The sequence below is a fragment of the Chelonoidis abingdonii genome, chromosome 5 (assembly GCF_003597395.2).
Source record: "Chelonoidis abingdonii isolate Lonesome George chromosome 5, CheloAbing_2.0, whole genome shotgun sequence".
In the NCBI taxonomy this organism is placed as follows: Eukaryota; Metazoa; Chordata; order Testudines; family Testudinidae; genus Chelonoidis; species Chelonoidis abingdonii.
In genome coordinates, this window is record NC_133773.1 from 127,955,489 (window position 1) to 127,970,532 (window position 15,044).

General features: G+C 46.5%; 1 protein-coding gene across 1 annotated transcript in view; it reads right to left on the bottom strand.

Moving 5' to 3' along the window:
- NSD2 (nuclear receptor binding SET domain protein 2) overlaps positions 1 to 15,044 on the bottom strand; it is a 170,228-nt gene that overhangs the window by 25,004 nt on the left and 130,180 nt on the right. The window contains exons 17-19 of the mRNA XM_075066635.1: positions 7,036 to 7,139; positions 3,742 to 4,011; positions 3,374 to 3,490 (exon numbers count right to left, since the gene is read on the bottom strand). Of these exons, the coding sequence (XP_074922736.1) occupies positions 3,374 to 3,490; positions 3,742 to 4,011; positions 7,036 to 7,139 (491 nt within the window). The remainder of the gene's footprint in view (positions 1 to 3,373; positions 3,491 to 3,741; positions 4,012 to 7,035; positions 7,140 to 15,044) is intronic.

The window sequence follows — 15,044 nt, forward strand, 5'->3', positions numbered from 1 at the left end:
GTACCGGTGCCGAGAGGGAGACCGGGACCTGCGACCAGTGCGGTGCTGGGAGGTCGACCAGGATCGAGAAGCTCGATGGTGAGAGCGGCTACGATGGGAATGGTCCCAGGAGCTGGACCACCGTGTGGAGTACCAGTCCGGAGATCGAGATCTTGAACGGTGCCGCGAGTATGACCGGTACCGAGAAGGGGATCGGTACAGGGACGGCGAGCAGCGCCTGGATCTGGACCGGCGGTGAGATCGGGAACGCTGGTGAGATCTCGATCTCGAACGGTGCCTGCCTGCGGCCTCGATGGAAGGTGGCCTGACCAGGGCAGGTTTCCCGTTGACGGGACAACCCGCACCGGTTGTGCTGGGGGTTGAGACAGGGTGGGCTCCATTAGAGCAATAAGTTCCCTCGCTGTCGAAAAGCTCTCTGGCATAGTGGGAACGAGAAGCTCAACCGAGGCTCGTGCCGGGGAGCTGTCGCGCACCAGACTTGACGGCTCTTGCATGGCCGGAATCAACGTTGCCGAGACCGCCGGTGCCACGGCAGTTGTTGGTGCCGGGCGACTTGGCTGTGGTTGATGCTCAGACCGTGGTGTAAGCATTAGAGCCGCAGGAGCCTTAACCTTCTTGGCACGTGGGGAGAGGGAGCAGTGCCGGGCTGTCTTCTGTGCCAGAGATAGCTGGTGCCGGGGCGTCTTGACGGTGTTGGCGCTCTCTGGTGCCGACGAAGCACTTCTCCCCGGTGTGTACTGCATGGCACTCGGTGCCGAAGCTGGAGGAGTGAGGGCCGCCTCCATTAGGAGCTGCTTGAGACGAGAGTCTCGCTCCTTTTTTGTCCGCGGCTTAAACGATTTACAAATCTGGCACTTGTCAGTGAGATGGGATTCCCCCAGGCACTTCAGGCAGCAGTCGTGGGGGTCTCCTGTTGGCATCGGCCGGCAGCAGGCCGAGCCCGGTTTGAAGCCCGGTGAACCAGGCATGGGCCCGGGCACTGGGAGAGGGGAAGGGGCTAATCCCCAACCCTCTAAAGTGTATACACTAACTACATTAATAAAAGCTAATAAGGTATAAACTACAACTATAACTATAAAACTATATACACAATAAGTACAAGAACGGGTGAAGAGCTAGGGAAGTGGAGATCAGCTAAGCCGCGCTCCACTGTTCCAGTGACCGACACGGGCGGTAAGAAGGAACTGAGGAGTGGACGGGTCGGCAGCGGTATATATTCGGTGCCATAGCGGCGCCACGCCAGGGGGCGCCCAGCCGACCCACCGGGTGTTGCTAGAGTAAAAATCTTCCGACAAACGTGCACACGGAGCGCGCACACCTAATTGGAATGGATATGAACAAGCACTCGAAGAACGATAGTTTAAGACATGAATAATAAATTCAGAGTTCTTAATTTTTTTGAAGGAGGGGGAGCAGATGAAGATTTTATGTTGCTGTCTTATATATAAAGGGAAGTGTAACAACCTTTATGTATGCAATAACAAAATCTCTTCTGGCCAGAGGTACAGAATCACTTTACCTGTAAGAGGTTAAGAATCTCAAATAACCCGGTTGGCACCTGATCAAAAGGACCAATAAGGAAAGAAGATACTTTCAATGGGAGGAGGGGAGGAAGAGGGAGAGAGGTTTTTTGTGTGCTCTTTGTTTGTTCCCTCTGTGGATGGGGAGAGAGACCAGGGCAGGAAAAAATATCTCCTAAAAACATACCTGAAATGAGCATCTAAGATTACAAAAATTGTAAGTAAGGCAAGGAAATGTGTTAGATTACCTTTGGTTTTAGCTTGTGAATTTTCTCTATGCTAAGAGTGAGTTTTCTTCCTGTTTTTGTAACTTCGAAGCTAAGCCTAGAGGGGAATCCTCTGTGTTTTAAATCTTTTTATTACCCTGTAAAGTTACCCTCCATCCTGATGTCGCAGAGATGATTCTTTCACTTTTTTCTTTATAACAAAGTTATTCTTTTAAGAACCTGATTGATTTTCAGTGTCCTAGAAACCAAAGGGTTTGGTTTGTGCTCACACTATAACCAACTGGTTAGTATATTATTCTCAAGCCTACCCAGGAAAGGGGGTAAACGGGCTTAGGGGGATACTTTGGGGAAATAGAGACTTCAAGTGGTCCGTTTCCTGAATTTTTGTCTGAATCACTTGGTGGTGGCAGCAATACTGTCCAAGGACAAAGAAAAGATGTGTGCCTTGGGGAAGTTTTTAACCTAAGCTGGTAGAAATAAGGTTAGGGGGTCTTTCATGCAAGTGCCCACATCTGTACCCCAAAGTTCAGAGCGGGGAGGGAACCCTGAAAGTTGTACTTTACTGAGTTGGGAGGCAAAATCACGTACTAATTTGCTGCATTCTGGTGTTATTTCAAAAGCAACATAACAGAAAAGAAAGTACTTAAATGACTTTATTAAAACTTCATCCTTGTAATTTAGGGCCAGTTTATACTGCGTGTGTGTAATTATTTTGACTATGTGTGTGTAAATCTAGTAACTTAGTCAGCAAATGGCTAGTTACAGGCTTGACTGGTCATTTGCATACAGTTATCACATCTGCATGCATGCACATTTTGGGCACGCAAATGTATGGATATTTTTGAAAAACTGACCCTAACAACCTCAGGCTGTTGGCTATATCAAGGGTCAATTACAAATTTCCAGTATTGATATTTAAAACTATGTAATGGTGTGTTAGTTTTTTACCCCTTTATTGAATCAAGTAACTGGATAGTTATAGCTTAATCTTCATTAGGTGATGAGCTACTTCTTTGATGGTAACTAAAACCTACAGGACAAAGTAAGAGCGTCTGCAGAGACACAGCAAACTGTACTAGGTATAGTGAAGATGACTGGAATTGAGCAATATGCAGACAGTACTTCTAGGAAAGAGCTTCTACAAAAGAGCATGCTGTTCTTGGGTGTCTTTCTGCAGATCCCTGCTTCAAACAAACAAACAAACTGGCTGAAAACTCAGATTAGAAGACCAAAAAATCTGACCTACCCTGCCAGTTAAAATTCCTCCCTCTCCCTTCAAGAAACCTGTTATAGTAAGACTGAATTAAAAATGTATCTAACAAATGGATACATTTTCCTCTATGCCTTTATCTTTGCTGTGCTTTGCTGCAGGCAACAAAGTGCAAATGACAAATCTTCTATAGACGTTTCCAGAAATGCTTATCACCTCATTTCTAAGTGTTGAATAAAGCAAACATCCACAGAATGAAAAGAATTTTGAGTGTACGAGACAACAAATCAAAGAATAATTGATAGGTCAAGCCTTCTGGCCTAGTATCTTCCATACTGTTTTTCTTAGGAAAGGAAATCAAAAGGGTATTAAAATTATAATTACATTCAAATAAGAAAAACTGTAGAATACTGTACCTTATCAATAGTGAGCATATAGAAGTGAGTGATGTCATTTTCATGTGCATATTTGATTCTTGCCCTACACTCCTCTTCATCGATTAGTTCACCAACATATTCATTCACAAACTCTCCCTGAAGGATAGAAGAATGTCACTAGTAAAGAACACACCAAGCCCACCAACAATGTCACAAGCTACCAGTGCTTCATTAGAATGGAATAAAGAGTTCTCATTTTACTTTGATGTTCACTATTGAGCAAATAAATTCCTTTCAGAGACAAAGATTCGTACGTTTTTCTTTTGGTGCAACATAAAATGTCCCCCAAAACAATTATGGAATATTAATTCCTGTTATCAGGAACTGAGAAGTGTCACGATTCCTACCTTTTTTATGTCCCTCTTAGCGACCAGACCCCACCCTTTGCCATCGGTTTTGATGATCTTTGTCTCAGGGTAATGACGTTTGGTAAAGCACTGATTTTGGCAGCGTTCTCCAGCTGGACAAACTTGTGGATGACATTCATACATTAGCATCCGGTTTAGACATTCAGAATCAAAACCACAAGGGTTTTCATCTGAGGGTTTGCAGTTGCACTTGGGAATCTCAGAAATGTCAGCAGTATAAATCTGAACTTTACCACAAGGTTTGTTCACCTGAATAAAACAAAAATAGTTCAAATATTTTAAAACACTTGTCAGATTTTTTTTAAAAAAAATTTATAGGTTAATATATATTCAAGTATGAGAGAGTTTATCCAGTACAAGCTCTCCTCCCCATCTTACAACTCATTCCATGCACTCCATCACCAGTCTTGGACTTAGTCATCTCTCTGGTCCATCTCTAACTCTTCTCCCATTTCATCCTAGCTACTGACCTCTCTCACTCCCTCTCTTCCATTCCCTTACACTTTTATTCAAACATGCTCTTATACCCTCCTGACCCTATTTATTTATCCAAATTCTTCTCCATCTCTCCCTTCTCAAATGCCTCTGACCTCTTTGACCATGCTATCTAGGAACACCCTCATATAATCCAGATTTCACTCTTCACTCCATTGAAACTGTTTTTCTTCTTAGATAGCATCTCCATTTCTGGAGGTTTGCAACCAGGGTAGCACATTCTGTATTATCGTCTGCTAATGTCTTTGTGAATGAATAGTCCTTTTGATACACTCAGGGTACCACATCGTCCATCCAAGATCATCTTTTTCTACCTCATGTTTCCTCTGCCATCACAACATTCCCTTCCAGTGCCCATAAAACATACATCAACCTCTAAACATCCTAAAATGTGCTCTTTTAATAGTCTCTCTCTTTTCATAAGATCACTGACCAGCATTTGCTCAGTTCCAATCATCTCCAGTACTTTTTCACAGATTATGCAGTCTAGCCATGATATTTTCAGAATTATTCTACAACACCATAATTCAAAGGATTGTAGTTTTGAAAATTATCAATTGTTTGAATGCCCATGTTTCTCAGCTATGATTTAACACAGGTCAAATCTAAGTTTTTAAAAGAGATGGCATTTAGTCTTCAGACTTATGTCCCTTCTCATCAGATGTTTGTTCTTCCAGAATGTCTTACTGTTCTGGTGCTGACTTCAGTATCCATATTTTCATCTTTTGATATGATGATTCCTAAATTGGAATAATTTTTCACTTGCTGTACAGCTGTGTCATTCACTGAAAATTGTGCACATTTCCCCAGGATCCATAGTTTTTGTCTTGTCCACATTCAACTCTACACCATATTCATATATAATCTTCACTAACTTCATAAATCAGCCAAGAGCACTTTCATCTGCACAGCAAATGCTATTCACCCATTTTCGATTCATCTTAATATCATCTTGTGTTTCTTTGATTAATTTAATCAAACACTCACAATAAATGTTGTATAATGTCATTGACTTTATTCAACATTTTCTCCTCTTGAGCGCTAACATTTTTATTTTTTTTTATCTGACATTATAATCACCTTTGATTCCAGTATAATTGTTTTATTATTCGGTGTTCATATCCATCAATCCAACAGATCTTAATATGTTGAGCAATTTGTAATTGTAGATTCTGTCTGATGCTTTTTGTAAGTCAATAAAACACAATATACAATTTTCCTTATCAACTGATCTTTCTAATAAGAGCTTCAAGCTCATAATGGCGTTTATTGTATTGTCTCCTTATTTGACACTATTATTGTTCGCTTATTTCCTTTCCATTCTTTTCTTATATTTGGTCTTTAACAACTCACAAAAGTATTTTAGAAGCATGCAATGCTAGGCTGATTGTTCTGTAGTCTTTACAATCCACACTGTTGGTCTTTTTTGGGATTTGTACACAGTGAGATTGTAAAAAGTCTTCTGGCAATTCTCTTGTCACAAACATATTCTTCATTACCCCGACAGGAGTTCCAAGACTTTATCCCTTATGCTTTTAAAAATTCAGATGGTATTCCACTCTAACCTAGCACTTTTTCATTCAGAAGTCTTTTTATTTATGCCATGATTTCATCATTGGCAGGCTTACTTGATTCACATCTACAATTGAGGTTTTTCAGGCCTATCATCACTATAAAGTTCCTTGACATATTTTGCCATTTCTTGTTCTTGTCTTTAGGATCTGTCATTTTTGTCCTTAAAGATCGTATTGGTCACCTTTCTTTCTTCTGTCATTGTGTTACTTACCTTTATTGTTTTCATTAAGGTCATAAACTTGGTTACAAGGAGTGAGATAAAAGTACCTCTTTTCTCTGTGCATTTCCTTAATCCATCATTGCTCCTCAGAGATGATCATTCTCTCCCCAGGTTTCTGTGACTGTATATTCTTCTGCTTTTCTTCCTACTTTTCCATCCAATCTTTCAGTGTCTTCTATTCAATTACTAGTTAGCAACCCCAATTCTGTTTTCAGATGCCTACTTTAAACATTTCAGACCCTTTCAATTCTGTTTCTGAGCAAGCACAACTGCTCCCACAGCTTCCTAATTTACATGCTGATTTCCCTCAAATCTGCATCTCTTCAGTGACCTCTACCTGTGTTCAATCTTTTTCTAGATGTTCTGTTATCATCTCAAAATTTCGCATGATGAAAAAAGGCTTATTCCTCCTCCTAAGCTCTCTTCTCATTCCCTCCTCTTAATTGCAGGCACTGCCATCTTCCTCTCAGCTACTCAGGATTGTAACTTCAGTGTCAGACTCATCTTCCCCCACCTTCATGGCTCTTCTTAAATCCTGCATCTTTTTTCTCCTCTCCAAGATTTTGAAGTCAGCTCTTTTAAATTTATCACCAAGATCCTTCTCCAAGTCCTGATGGTTATCTCTTGCCTCAGCTGCAACCTTCTCCTTTGTGGTCTCCCCCATCTCACATTGCCCATCTACTCTAAACAAAACACTGCTGCTCACATCAACATTTCAATATTATTCTCCCCAAAGACAGATCAAATTATTTTTTTCATTCTCCAAAGATATCTGCCCACTGGTCCAAACATTGGACCTTCATCAAGTTTATAATGAACTGTGTCCAATTTAGACTAGATTTCCTAGGGCAGAGCACATATTAAGAGAAATTCATTTTTTAAAAGTCGTATTAAGTTCAACATCCATACATTTCAAAATAAATTCTGCAACTTAAAATTTGTCCACCTTTTTCTCCTTCCCAGCAGATTTTCTCAAACCTTACCTTTATGTGTTTGTATGGTGGAGGTTTACGTTCATTTTCTTGGGTTTCTTTGGCTTCTCGCTGAAGTTTTATTTCTCGAAATCGAGATTCAGCTTCTTGCAAGGCTAAAAAATAGTTATATCATCAGAACTTGTAGACAGACTATTATTTCCTGTAGCCCACCATGCCCCTCACCATTTTTTATTTAGTGAATCCCATAGTATCTTCTACCTCCCTTTCTAGATGCTTTAATCCCCTTCTATAGAAACAAATCTAAGTATCTGTATATAAACTCCTCTCTATAGGTAAGGATATTATAAGAATTGCTAAAATAGTAAGAAATAAAAAACAAATGCATTACTTCAGTGACATCCTGGGAATGCTATGTAGCAAGGTAAAACCTGAGTACTCTCTTGCTTCCTAAGCGGGGGATGGGGAGATGCTTCAGTAAGAATAGGGTTGTTTTGTCTCTTTATGCAGTCACAATGTACAATCCAATTTAAAAAAATAAAGATATCCATTCTGGAAGAGGCTCCATCCCAAGAAGAAGAAATAGTATGATTTTAAATCCAAAGTGGAATATGTTAGAGGTAAACAGCTGAGATCCTCAAGATCCAGTCTGGATTGATTTTGAGCCATTAGATCCATGAGAATTTTACATGATTAATCAGTGTATGATATCTGGGACAAGGAATTTATTGTAGTATTTGTAATATTATGGTTTAGCTTTGTGGTGCTAGCAGACATGCCACGGGACCAGGCCTCAATCAACACTTACAAATGCATAGCTGGAAACCAGTCTGGGTAATATTGTCAAAATAGATAACAGAGTAATAAGAATGTGTTTAGATTTTATGTTTGTAGGATGCAGCATATATTAGTTTCACTTATCTAGACCCAACGTTATAGAGCAATAACAAATGTTTGCATTATAAATCTCTATAATTGGGTAACTCACCAAACAGGAAAGAAGCATTAACTAGTGTAAAGTTCTGGGGTTGCAGACAAGAAGGTCCACTGAAATCAAATGAGCCACTGTGTAACACAGAAGGACGAAGACTATGTCAATTGCCCTCCCCCTCACATGAAGATGAGAGCGGCTGAGACGCTTGTATTCTGTTAGTCTGAACTCTGTGAGAGGGGAATAAAAATGCCTGACCAGAGGAAAAAGACGGTTACTCACCTTTGTAACTGTTGTTCTTCAAGATGTGTTGCCCATATCCATTCCAGTTGGGTGTGCGTGCGCCACGTGCACATTCGTTGGAAGACTTTTTACCCTAGCAACACTCGGCGGGTCGGCTGGGTGCCCCCTGGAGTAGCACCGCTATGGCACCGGATATATACCCCAGCCGACCCGGCCATCCTTCAGTTCCTTCTTGCCAGCTACTCCGACATTGGGGAAGGAGGGCGGGTTTTGGAATGGATATGAGCAACACATCTCGAAGAACAACAGTTACAACAGTGAGTAACCGTCTTTTCTTCTTCAAGTGCTTGCTCATATCCATTCCAGTTAGGTGATTCCCAAGCCTTACCTAGGCGGAGGCGTCGGAGTGAGATGTGGCAGCGTGCAGAACCACTGAGCCAAAGGCTGCATCATCTCTAGACTGTTGGACCAGAGCACAGTGTGAAGCAAAGGTGTGGACCGATGACCAGGTAGCTGCGCGACATATCTCCTGGATAGGTATGTGGGCCAGGAAGGCAGCTGATGAAGCCTGAGCTCTGGTCGAGTGCGCAGTGAGATTGCCTGAAGGAACACGAGCCAGGTCATTGCAGTGGCTGAAAGGATGAAGGGACTACCTGTCTGGGAGTCCCTTCATCCGTTCAGCCACTGCAATGAAGAGTTGGGGGATTTCCGGAAGGGCTTCGTCCGCTCGATATAAAAAGCGAGTGCCCTACGGACATCTAAGGAGTGCATCTGCTGCTCCCGTCAAGAAGAGTGAGGCTTCAGAAAGAAGACTGGGAGGAAGATGTCCTGGTTGGTATGGAAGGCCGACACTACCTTAGGGAGGAACACTGGATGAGGTCACAACTGTACTTTGTCCTTGTGAAAGACAGTATAGGGTGGGTCCACCGTAAGCACTCGAAGTTCGGAGACCCTTCTGGCCGATGTAATGGCCACTAGAAAGACTGTCTTCCACGACAGGTATAGCAGTGAGCAAGTTGCCAACGGCTCAAAAGGCAGATGCATAAGTCTGCTTAGGACTAAGTTGAGGTCCCAGGTGGGGGCAGGGCAGCATACTGGGGGGTAGAGGCGCTCTCGGCCCTTAAGAAATCTAGCAACTAAGGGGTGGGAAAACATGGAGTGGCCACTCTCTCCAGGATGGAATGTGGAGACAGCCGCCAAGTGCACCCTCAAAGAAGATATCGCCAGGCCCTGCTGCTTAAGGGACCAGAGGTAGTCTAAAACAGTGGAGATCGAGATCTCAGAAGGAGTAGTATTCTGCGTTGCACACCAGCAGGAGAAATGCTTCCATTTGGCCAGGTATGTTGACCGAGTGGAAGGTTTTCTGCTACTTAGAATATGTTGTACCGGAGCGGAGCAACGTAACTCTGATCTGTTCAGCCATGCGGGAGCCATGCCGTGAGGTGAAGGGCCTGCAGGTCCGGTGGCAAAGACTGTCATAGTCCTGCGTTATGAGGTCCGGAAGGAGCGGCAGGGCAATTGGGCTAGCTATGGACAGGTTGAGCAGTGTGGTGTACCAATGCTGTCTGGGTCACGCTGGCGCAATCATGATTAGATGCGCTCTGTCCCTGCAGAGTTTTATCAGGACCTTGTGAACCAGAGGGAACGGTGGGAAGGCACAGAGCAGGCGGTGCTTCCACGACAGGAGGAATGCGTCCATGATCGATCCCGGTGAAAGACCCTGGAAGGAGCAGAATGCCTGGCATTTCCTGTTCGTGCGAGAGGTGAACAGGTCTATGAGGGGAAAGCCCCACTTCTGGAAGATCGAAAGAATAATGTCTGGTCTTATCGACCATTCGTGACAGAGGAAGGATCCGCCAGAGTGTTCCGAACCCTGGGAGAAAGGATGCTACCAGGTCTATCGAGTGGGCTATGGAGAAGTGCCAGAGTCTAATGGTCTCCTGATATGGGGGGGAAGATCGAGTCCCTCCCTGTTTGTTCATATAATACATGGCCGTTGTGTTGTCTGTAAACACTGAGACACGACGCCATGTAGGTGCTGCTGGAATGCCTGGCACACGAGGCGGACTGCTCTCAGCTCTTGGACATTTATATGGAGTGTCAGCTCCTGTGATGACCAAAGGCCCTGGGTACGAAGGTATCCAAGGTGAGATTCCCAACCGTGAGATGACGCATCTGTCATTAGGGACAGCGAGGGCTGTGGTGGATGGAACGGTAACCCTCCACACACCAAGGAGGGAGTTAGCCACCAATCGAGGAAGCGTAGGTTGTTCGGGGGAACGGTGACCAATGTGTCTATTGGGTCCCTGCCCGGACAGTAGATCGAATTGAGCCACATTTGGAGGGGCTGGAGGCGGAGCCTGGCATATTTGGTCATGTAAGTACAGGCAGCCATGTGGCCTAGGAGACTGAGACACGTGCGAGCCGAGGTTGTCGGGAAGTTCTGCAGACCTTGAATGATCGCCGTGATTGCCTGGAAACACGGCTGAGGTAGGTAGACCCTGGCTAGATTGCAGTCCAGGGTTGCCCCTATGAAGTCTAGCCTTTGTGTAGGAACCAGTGTGGATTTCTGCATATTGAGGAGCAGACCCAAACGTGTGAACAGGTCCCTGATGATGTCCACATGCTGCCTGACCTGTGTCTCGGAGGTCCCTTTGATGAGCCAGTCGTCCAAATATGGGAATACGTGTATCCGACGTCGGCGGAGGTGTGCAGCGACTACGGCCATACACTTTGTAACACCCTTGGGGCCGTGGAGAGGCCAAATGGGAGGACCGTGAATTGGAAGTGCTGGTGGTTGGCTACAAAGCACAGATACCTCCTGTGTGGAGGGAAGATGGCAATGTGAAAGTATGCGTCCTTCATATCGAGGGCGGCATACCAGTCTCCAGGATCCAAGGATGGGATAATGGTCCCCAGGGAGACCATGCGGAACTTCAACTTTACCATGAACTTGTTGAGGCCTCGCAGGTCTAGGATAGGCCTGAGGCCTCCTTTGGACTTGGGGATCAGAAAGTAACAGGAGTAAAACCCTTTTCACTTCTCAACTGGTGGTACCTCCCTTATTGCTCCTGCGGCAAGGAGAGCCTGCACGTCTTGTAAGAGGAACTGCTCGCGAGAGGGGTCCCTGAAGAGGGACTGGGTTGGAAGGTGGGATTGAAACAAATTGGAGGTGGTATCCTTGTTTCACCGTGCGTAGGACCCAGAGGTCTGAGGTGAATTGGGACCACGCCGGGAGGAAGTAGGAGAGGCGGCTGGAGAAGGGAGAAGGATCTTGTCCTGAAACTGTGGTCCTCGTGCGTACCTTCAAAAGGCAGACTTAGGCCCCGGTGGTGGTTTTGAGGGGCCATGGTTTTGACCCCCTTGGGGCCCGGACTTGTGTCTACAGCCACCCCGCCTGCGCCTGGGCACAAAGTACGGCTGGTGGGGCTGGGGCCGGGGCCGGAAGGGTCTGTGTTGGGTCACGGGTGTATGCATGCTCAAAGAGGGCATGATGACCCTGTTGTCCTTTAAGCTCTGCAACCTGGGTTCGGTCTTCTCCGAGAACAGACTCTTGCCGTCAAAAGGTAAGTCTTGGATGGCGTAATGCAGTTCGGGCAGCAGGTTGGAGACCTGTAGCCATGAGATGCGTCTCATGGTGATGCCAGAGGCCAGAGTTCTGGCTGCCAAGTTGGCCGCATCTAGAGAAGACTGGAGGGAGGTTCTAGCCACCTTTTTTCCTTCTTCAAGGAATGCAGCGAATTCCTGGCGAGAGTCCGGGGGGAATAGTTCTGTAAATCTACCCACTTCCGCCCAGGTGTTGTAATTATAACGGCTCAATAGAGCCTGCTGATTTGTCACCTGGAGCTGTAGGGCGCCTGCCGAATATACCGTGCAGTCGAGTAGGTCCATCTGCCTAGCCTCCTTTGATTTGGGGGCTGGTGCCTGTTGGCCATGGCATTCCCTTTCGTTGACCGATTGGACAAGTAATGAGGAGGGTGGACATATAGGTATTCATACCCCTGAGAGGGTACCATGTATTTCCTCTCGACTCCCTTTGCCGTAGGGGGAATGGAGGCTGGGGACTGCCATAAGGTGTCCGCAGTGGCCTGGATGGTCCTGAAAAAAGGCAAAGCCACCCTAGTGGGGGTATCCGCCATCAGGATGCTCACAGCTGGGTCCTTGACCTCTGGGACTTCCTCCACTAGAAGACTGATGTTGAGCGCTACCCTCCTAAGAAGGTCTTGATGGGCTCTTAGGTCTATCGGAGGGGGCCCGGAGGAGGAGGTCCCCGCCACCGCCTCATCTGGAGAGGAAGAAGATGAAACGCCAGGGATGAGTAGGTCCTGTATAGCCTCTTGCTCGTGTGTTGGTTCCTGCTCCAGCGGCACTGGGGAACCCGGTGGGTGGACCATCGGCTCCTCTGTCCCAGATGGAGGGGAACGGCTAATGGTGGCCTCTGGTGCTCGATGCTCTGAGGAAGCGGAGCGGGTCTGAACCAGTGGAGCACCTAGGGCCTGATGGTACACCCAAGGTGTCCAAAAGGACCACTGGTGAGGTCCTGGGTCCTGAGATCGGACCTCTTGGAAGATTCCAGTAGGCACATCCATATTGCGGTCTTGGTCATAATAACTGTCCTCGTGGGAGGACCCTGACGTGTTTCTGGATGGCCATGGAGCAGCGAAAAAGCCTTGTGCTGAAGTTCCCACGGACCTCGCTCCTCTCTTTATTGGAGACCGGTGCTGGGATTCATAATGGTACTGGGATCGAGATCGGGACCTGCGACCAGACCGGTGCCGGGAGGTCGACTGAGATCTCGAGTCCCTGCGGCATGAATGGCTCCAAGAGGCACAGTGCCTGGATTGGTGTCAAGAACTGGAGTGGTGTCGCGGGTAGTAAGACGGAGAGTGGGAGACCAACTGGTGCTGCGAGTCTGACCGGTGCCGTGTAGGAAAACGGTGCTGGGACTGCGAGCGGCGTCGAGAGCGGAAGCAGTGTCTCAACCTGGAGCGTCTGCGGGACCGTGATCTTGAGCAGTGCCGGTCCGCTGTGCCAACAGACGGTGGTCTAATCAGGGTTGGCTTGCCTAGAGATTGGATTACCCGCACCGGCGGTGCCGGGGGTAAAGGCAGTGCTGAGTCTGTTAAGGCGATTAAGTCTCTCGCCGCTGACAATGCCTCTAGTGTGGACGGCATGGTGATCTCTACCGCGGCATGTGCCGGGGAGCTGACAGGCGCCAGACTCGACGACCCTTGTGGGATCGGAATCGACGGTGCCGATTTAGTCGGTGCTGCAGCGGATGTTGGCGCCGGGCGATCCGATCTAGGTGTACTTTCTGGCTGCAGTGCGGGCGGTGCCAAAGCAGCAGGAGTCTTGGCCTTCCTCGACCTCGGGGAGAGGGAGCATCGTGGAGCCAACTTTGGTGCCGGTGACAGCCGGTGCCGAGAGTCCTTAGGTGTATCGGTGCGATCCGGTGCCGCGGAGGCACTTCTGCTCACCGACTGACCAGCGCTCAGTGCCGAAGATGGAGGGGTGAGAGCCGCCTCCATGAGGAGCTGTTTCAGTCTCATGTCCCGCTCCTTTTTAGTTCGCAGCGTGAAAGCCTTGCGAATGGAGCACTTAGCCGTTAAGTGCGATTCCCCGAGGCACTTAAAACAGGAGTTGTGTGGGTCTCCTGTTGGCATCGGCCTATGACAGGCCGAGCATGGTTTGAAACCCGGTGAGCCGGGCATGGGCTCCGACACTGGGTGTAGGGAAGGGGCTACTCCCCGAACCCCACTAACTAATACTACACTAAGTATACTATTAAGGTAAGAACTTATAATTAATCTATATATACACACACAAGAATTATAACTATATACACGATAACAAACAAGAAACTACGAGTAGCTAGGGAGGTGGAGGTCAGCTAAGCCGCACTCCACTGTTCCAACGACCAACACGGGTGGTAAGAAGGAACTGAAGGGTGGCCGGGTCGGCTGGGGTATATATCCGGTGCCATAGCGGCGCCACTCCAGGGGGCGCCCAACCGACCCACCGAGTGTTGCTAGGGTAAAAAGTCTTCGACGAACATGCACGCAGCGCGCGCACACCTAACCGGAATGGATATGAGCAATCAGTCAAAGAAGAACCTATGGTGATATGCAGCTTGAACTCTGAGGGGGCAAGGATTTCTAAGCACAAGCAAGAAGTCCCAAACTATTTAGCTTGCGTTAGCCCAAAAGGACATATAAAGCATGTATATTATAACAGCTGCTATCAACTTTTGGAACCTGAGACTGGAGAGAGAGAGAGAGAGAGTGTGTGTGTGTCTCTCTCTCTCTCTCTCTCTACCTATCATGAGCCAGTCCAGATGGCGTGACAAGCTTATGCCGGCATTTATTATAAATGACACAATTTACTTTGTACCCAAGACTGTATCTTCTCCACCCAACCAATTTGAACCGTTTTTCACAGAATGCATTCTTGTCCCTTCAAAAGCTAACATACATAGGTATTTACACAGATGAATAATATGCAAAGACTGCTGAAACAATTTTATTTACACTGCAAGTGAAGAAAAACGGAGTTTACTTACTTGTGATGGGAGGCTGAGATGTATGGTTTTCCCATCTGTAATCCACTGTGGGTACACATACACCATGTGACTGAGTCCATACATTTTTACTAACCTGCGTTCGCTGGTCCACACGCAAGTAGTAGTTCTCTTTGTGCTCCAAACAGAGTATAATTAGACAATGCAGACTGACATCTCCACTTCCTTTTCTTACTGCAAATCTGGTTATCGCATGGAATGGAATACAGATAGGGACCACACATCTCGAAGAAAACAGGGTTACTCACCTTTGTAACTGTTGTTCTTCGAGATGTGCTGCTCATATCCATTCCAGGTAGGTGTGTGCGC